The sequence below is a fragment of the Entelurus aequoreus genome, linkage group LG06, assembly GCF_033978785.1.
Source record: "Entelurus aequoreus isolate RoL-2023_Sb linkage group LG06, RoL_Eaeq_v1.1, whole genome shotgun sequence".
Lineage (NCBI taxonomy): Eukaryota > Metazoa > Chordata > Actinopteri > Syngnathiformes > Syngnathidae > Entelurus > Entelurus aequoreus.
In genome coordinates this window covers 43,090,295-43,097,591 of record NC_084736.1, presented here as the reverse complement: position 1 = coordinate 43,097,591, position 7,297 = coordinate 43,090,295, and the positions used below count along the sequence as shown (strand labels likewise).

The following is a 7,297-nucleotide window of genomic DNA, read 5'->3' as shown; positions in this document are numbered from 1 at the left end:
TCTTATACCACATGTCAATAATAAGGAATTAATGTTATTGACTGAGGGGGCCAGTAAAAATAAAAAAATTAAAAAACTGGCCCCCGGATTGCACTTTGGACACCCCTGCTTTATGCCATGTTGTGCTAACTTGTCATCAAATAGAGGATTTTTGGTTGATTTGATCAGTTGTAAAAAGAGTTTAAGAAAACATGCTTTGACTACTCAAAATCCCCGGTGGGAGACCCCTGGAGCCAGCTCGCTTACGCACATAAACCTGGCGTGTACGCCCTTTTTCACGGCAAAGATGAGTTGTATCATGACTGAAACGTGCAAATTTGTGCGTTTGCACGCTTGAATACATCTGAATTTTTACTGGTGTACGTAGTTTTCTGGATTTTTCTATTTTAAGTCTTATTACATGAGGCCCCCTAGTCTAGTAGGAGTGAAGCTCGGCATCATATATTGAAGTGTAAGGGGCACAAGTACACTAATATATGGAGTTGAGTAGAAAGAACCACAAAGTTTAAACGTGCAAATATGTGTGTCTGCACGCTTTAATGGATCGGAATTTTTACTTGTGTACGTAGTTTTCTGGATTTTTCTATTTTTAGTCTTATTACATGAGGCCCCTAGTCTAGTAGGAGTGAAGCTCGGCATCATATATTGAAGTGTAAGGGGCACAAGTACACTAATATATGGAGTTGAGTAGAAAGAACCACAACGTTTAAACGTGCAAATATGTGTGTCTGCACGCTTTAATGGATCTGAATTTTTACTTGTGTACATAGTTTTCTGGATTTTTCTATTTTAAGTCTTATTACATGAGGCCCCTAGTCTAGTAGGAGTGAAGCTCGGCATCATATATTGAAGTGTAAGGGGCACAAGTACACTAATATATGGAGTTGAGTAGAAAGAACCACAAAGTTTAAACGTGCAAATATGTGTGTCTGCACGCTTTAATGGATCTGAATTTTTACTTGTATACGTAGTTTTGTGGATTTTTCTATTTTAAGTCTTATTACATGAGGCCCCTAGTCTAGTAGGAGTGAAGCTCGGCATCATATATTGAAGTGTAAAGGGCACAAGTACACTAATATATGGAGTTGAGTAGAAAGAACCACAAAGTTTAAACGTGCAAATATGTGTGTCTGCACGCTTTAATGGATCTGAATGTTTACTTGTGTACGTAGTTTTCTGGATTTTTCTATTTTTAGTCTTATTACATGAGGCCCCTGGTCTGGTAGAAGTGAAGCTCGGCATCATACATTGAAGTGTAAGGAGCACAAGTACACTAATATATGGAGTTGTGTAGAGAGAAACAACAAGTTTGAGACCCCATCACACAAAGTATTGTGTGCTTTTTTTTTGATAACTTTTGCATAGAAAATAACTCAACCTGAAAGTCTTAAATGAGGGCCAACATGGACGCCAGCAGGGTCAAAACAAAGTGGCCCTCCAGGAAAGAGCCTCCGCTCTCCGGCTCTTCCCTGTAGTCAGGGTCCGAGTAGTCCTCGTCGTCCTCCGGGTCGAAGCCCTCGTGAGAGCCGCTGCTCTCCTCCCGCTCCGGGGTGTCGAAGCACAGCGTCTTCATGCTGCTTTTGACGTACTCGCAGATGGCCCTTTCGGTGCCGTCGCACAGGCAAGCGTCCAGCTGCTGCCCCCGGGGGATCCGGCGCATGTTGGCGATGACGCCGCGGCAGGCGTTGGTACACACGGCGCCGCTGAAGAGCTTCCCGCAGTGGTGCAAGTAGTCCCGCATGCTGGAGCTGCACTGCGGGTCGCGCTCGCACTGGCGCCGCGCCTCCGTGCAGCCCGTGCTGGTGGTCCGCGGCAGGCAGGGCTCGATGGCCCGCTTAGTGCGCGTACACACGGAGTCGTGGCCGCAGCTGCAGTCCTCCAGCGCGGGGCCGTTGCGGGTCATGTTGAGCTGCACCAGGGAGGAGATGCAGTGGCTGGGGCACTTCTTCCGCTCGCCGCTCAACACCGGCCCGCAGGCGCGGAGGTAGTGGTCGTAGGCGTAGTTGCACTCCAGCTCCGTCTGACAGTTCATGATGGCCTGCCAGCAGATCAGCCTCCGGCCGTGCGGCGGCGACGCCGCGGACAAGCACGCGGCCAGGGCGAGGACGCACGCCAGCGGGCGGAGGGATCCGCGGAAGGTCCGCGGCATGGTGGAGCTAGCGGCGGGGGCACTGGAACTCACAGCAGAGTCATAAACCGGAACTTTGGTTTTCTACTAAAAAAGTTAATCCGTGGAATCTCTGCTCCGTGGGCGAGCGTTTCTTACCCGGACAAATCATTCCATATGTCCGGAGGTCCCCTCCACCCCAACTTATTCCAAACCAAAAATAAATAAAAATCCAACAAATAATCCAAAAGTGCGCTTCAAGTCGCTGGATCGATCACTGAGGAGAAAACAAGACGAGTGAGAAAGTTCCAGCGCTCTTAGGCGTTTTGCTCTCGGAGCTCCCCGGGCCCCCAGCACTCAGCAGCCCGCAGCAGCTCATTGGTCGCTCGGCCCCCTTGTTGTGACTTTGACGCGCTGCGGAGGGCGGGAGTATGACGAGCTAAGGAGGAGGAGGGGAGTATGGTGAGGTAAGGAGGAGGAGGGGAGTACTATGAGGTAAGGAGGGGGGCCGAAGAACAACAAAAACTCCGCGCTGACGTCAGGAGAACTTTTGAAATTACTTCACTTGCCGGACAGTATATTAGGAACACCTGCAACAACACCAGCAGATGTAAGACAATAAACACAAAAGGCTCAGTTTGGATTGACACAGTCAGTGAAGTGTTCATGTACACCAGGCGAGGTTGTCCAAAGTGCGGCCAGGGGCCATCGGCGGCCCCCGGAATTATTTTTTTTAACGGCACGTTCTAAAACTACTAATACTAAAATAATCAACAAGCGCAAGCATGTGTGATGTAACGAGAACACCTTGAAATGTCGACACAAAGCCGCCATGCTTTTTTTGGGAACATTATTATTTATTTTGAGTGTTTGCCCTATATAAAACAATTAAAAGAAGAACACCAAAAAATTCTAGAAAATTATAAACGACGGATAATTCTAAAGTGGATCTAGAGACTTAAGTGTTGAAAGTAAAATACATTAAAAAAAAAAAAATGTATGCCTTTTTTTAGCACTGGGGTCCTTTTGGGTTCCCCAGAATATTAGTGGGATTTAAATTTTAAAAAACTGTCTGTACTCAAAAATTGATAATGAACCAAAATCATTGTTATGAATTATTGACATATTCAAGGCTTCAATTACTTCATATTCAATATTCCACTTTAAATATTTTTTGGGAAAAGTATTGCATATTTTGTGTGTTTGCCATTTATTCAAAACAAGTTTTTTTTACAAAAAATGTCATAAAACAATTAAAAGAAGAACACAAAAAAATTATAGAAAATTCTAATCGACGCATAAATCTAAAGTTGATCTAGAGACTTAAGTGTTGAAAGTAAAATACATTAAAAAAAAATGTATGCTTTTTTTTAGCACTGGGGTCCTTTTGGGTCCCCAAGAATATTAGTGGGATTTAGATTAAAAAAAACTGTCTGTACTCCAAAATTAATAATGAATCAAAATCATTGTTGTTATGAATTATTGACATATTCAAGGCTCCAATTACTTCACATTAAATATTCCACTTTAAATATTTTTTGGGAAAAGTGTTGCATATTTTGTGTGTTTGCATTTATTCAAAACAAGTTTTTTTTTACAAAAAATGTCGTAAAACAATTAAAAGAAGAACACAAAAAAATTATAGAAAATTGTAATCGACGCATAAATCTAAAGTTGATCTAGAGACTTAAGTGTTGAAAGTAAAATACATTTAAAAAAAATGTATGCTTTTTTTTAGCACCGGGGTCCTTTTGGGTCCCCAAGAATATTAGTGGGATTTAAATTTAAAAAAAATGTCTGTATTCAAAAATTGATAATGAATCAAAATCATTGTTGTTATGAATTATTGAAATATTCAAGGCTTCAATTACTTCATATTAAATATTCTACTTTAAATATTTTTTGGAAAAGTATTGCATATTTTGTGTGTTTGCCATTTATTCAAAACAAGTTTTTTGTTACAAAAAATGTCATAAAACAATTAAAAGAAGAACACAAAAAAATTATAGAAAATTATAATCGACGGATAAATCTAAAGTTGATTTAGAGACTTAAGTGTTGAAAGGAAATTATATATATATATATATATATATATATATATATATATATATATATATATATATATATATATATATATATATATATATATATATATATATATATTTTTTTAAATGTATGCCTTTTAAATGTATACTTAAAAGAAAACTGTTTTTGTTTAACAAAATTCTACCCAAACATTTAATAAAGTCAAATACAAATAAGGCAACAAGAGAAGTATCCAACATTTATATGATCTAAAGTAAATGTGTACAGCAGATATAGATCATCTACATCTCAGGTGTCAAACTCAAGGCCCGGGGACCAGATCTGGCCGGTCACATCATTTTATGTGGCCCTCGAAAGCCTGGAAATAATATGCGTCATTAAAGTACTTTATATTTTCTTACTAAATGTATTTGTTTTTTCCATTTTGACACAAAAAATACAAGTACTCTATGCAATTGCATATTTTTTAAACATAAATATTATAATGTAGCAAATATATGATCATACATTCAAACAATGTTTCTGTTCAACTAGAAATAAATACTTTTTTATCTGCTTGACTTATGATTTCAAAGCAAGTTGTTCATGAAATTGTCAAATTTTATAAATAGATTTTACAGCAACTATATGGAATTTACTGTGGTTTTACAGCATTTTACTGTATATGAAAAAACATTACCACTGTTTTTTGACCATAAAATGCTGGCAACTGAGCTGCCAGTTTTTTTACTGTAAAAAAAAACGGTGGTATTGTTAATCGTACACGGTCAGATATACAGTTGTCGTTTTTACAGTAAAATCCGGCAGCTAAGTTGCCAGAATTTTACTGTAAAAATGCAGTTTTATATTTACAGTAAAAAAAAAACACTGTACATTCTACAGTAAAATTTGATCAACTGAGATGCCAGTTTTGTACAGTGAAAAACAGTGGTAATGTTTTTTCCATTTACAGTAACATGCTGAAAAAAACACTGTATATTTTACGGTAAAATTTTGTTGCGACTGACCCGTCAGTTTTTTACTGTAAAATCTACACTTTTTTTTTTACATTTTACATTAAAAAAAACAAATCATCAAATGCATAGGCAAATGTGTAATAGTATCATTCACTGTTAGAAGTGGCCCTCTGAGGGCAAACATAACTGCGATACTGCCCTCAATTAAAACCAGTTTGACACCTCTCATCTACAAACCCCGTTTCCATATGAGTTGGGAAATTCTGTTAGATGTAAATATAAACGGAATACAGTGATTTGCAAATCATTTTCAACCCATATTCAGTTGAATATGCTACAAAGACAACATATTTGATGTTCAAACTGATAAACTTTTTTTTTTGGCAAATAATCATTAACTTTAGAGTTTGATGCCAGCAACATGTGACAAAGAAGTTGGGAAAGTTGGCAATAAATACTGATAAAGTTGAGGAATGCTCAACAAACACTTATTTGGATCATCCCACAGGTGAACAGGCAAATTGGGAACAGGTGGGTGCCATTATTGAGTATAAAAGTAGATTCCATGAAATGCTCAGTCATTCACAAACAAAGATGGGCGAGGGTCACCACTTTGTCAACAAATGCGTGAGCAAATTGTTGAACAGTTTAAGAAAAACCTTTCTCAACCAGCTATTGCAAGGAATTTAGGAATTTCACCATCTACGGTCCGTAATATCATCAAAGGGTTCAGAGAATCTGGAGAAATCACTGCACGTAAGAAGCTAAGCCTGTGACCTTTGATCCCTCAGGCTGTACTGCATCAACAAACGACATCAGTGTGTAAAGGATATCACCACATGGGCTCTGGAACACTTCAGAAACCCACTGTCAGTAACTACAGTTGGTCGCTACATCTGTAAGTGCAAGTTAAAACTCTACTATACAAGGCGAAAACCGTTTATCAACAACACCCAGAAACGCAGTCGGCTTTACTGGGCCTGAGCTCATCTAAGATGGACTGATACAAAGTGGAAAAGTGTTCCGTGGTCTGACGAGTCCACATTTCAAATTGTTTTTGGAAACTGTGGACGTCGTGTCCTCCGGACCAAAGAGGAAAAGAACCATCTGGATTGTTATAAGCGCAAAGTTGAAAAGCCAGCATCTGTGATGGTATGGGGGTGTATTAGTGCCCAAGACATGGGTAACTTACACATCTGTGAAGGCGCCATTAATGCTGAAAGGTACATACAGGTTTTGGAGCAACATATGTTGCCATCCAAGCAACGTTACCATGAACGCCCCTGCTTATTTCAGCAAGACAATGCCAAGCCACGTGTTACGTCAACGTGGCTTCATAGTAAAAGAGTGCGGGTACTAGACTGGCCTGCCTGTAGTCCAGACCTGTCTCCCATTGAAAATGTGTGGCGCATTATGAAGCCTAAAATACCACAACGGAGACCCCCGGACTGTTGAACAACTTAAGCTGTACATCAAGCAAGAATGGGAAATAATTCCACCTGAGAAGCTTAAAAAATGTGTCTCCTCAGTTCCCAAACGTTTACTGAGTGTAGTTAAAAGGAAAGGCCATGTAACACAGTGGTGAACATGCCCTTTCCCAACTACTTTGGCACGTGTTGCAGCCATGAAATTCTATATTAATTATTATTTGCAAAAATAAAAATTAAGTTTATGAGTTTGAACATCAAATATCTTGTCTTTGTAGTGCATTCAATTGAATATGGGTTGAAAATGATTTGCAAATCATTGTATTCCGTTTATATTTACATCTAACACAATTTCCCAACTCATGGAAACGGGGTTTGTACATCAACAATATGATTTGTCTGAGTGTCTGAACAGAACACATTTATAAAACAAGTAAAAATCGCAATTTATTCGAAAATCCCCTACTACTATTGTCACAGTCCCTGCAGTGTCTTGTGTGTCTGTGTCGTCTGTCTGGGTGTGGTCATGTGTGGGCGGAGTTTGGGTTCCTGGCTTCCCAATCTGGCACATCTGGCGCAGATCAGCCTACTCAGCTGCCTGCCATCAGCTAATCACCTCCACTCCACAAAAGCCCTGGCCTCCTCACACGACGCTGCCAGATCGTTTCACAGCTCTCCAAGTGGTAACGCTTCTCGCCAGTTCTCGCAGCATTTTGACGATCTTGTTGATCTTTTGTTTGTGCCTTTGCTCCTGGTAGCTT

The 7,297-nt window shown here is 39.7% G+C and overlaps 1 protein-coding gene across 1 annotated transcript; it reads right to left on the bottom strand.

Moving 5' to 3' along the window:
• Positions 1-528: 528 nt before the first annotated feature.
• LOC133651558 (growth arrest-specific protein 1-like) lies at positions 529-2,516 on the bottom strand. The gene has a single exon (XM_062049528.1). The coding sequence runs from the start codon at positions 2,147-2,149 to the stop codon at positions 1,388-1,390; it is 762 nt and encodes a 253-aa protein (XP_061905512.1). The 5' UTR covers positions 2,150-2,516; the 3' UTR covers positions 529-1,387.
• Positions 2,517-7,297: the final 4,781 nt, after the last annotated feature.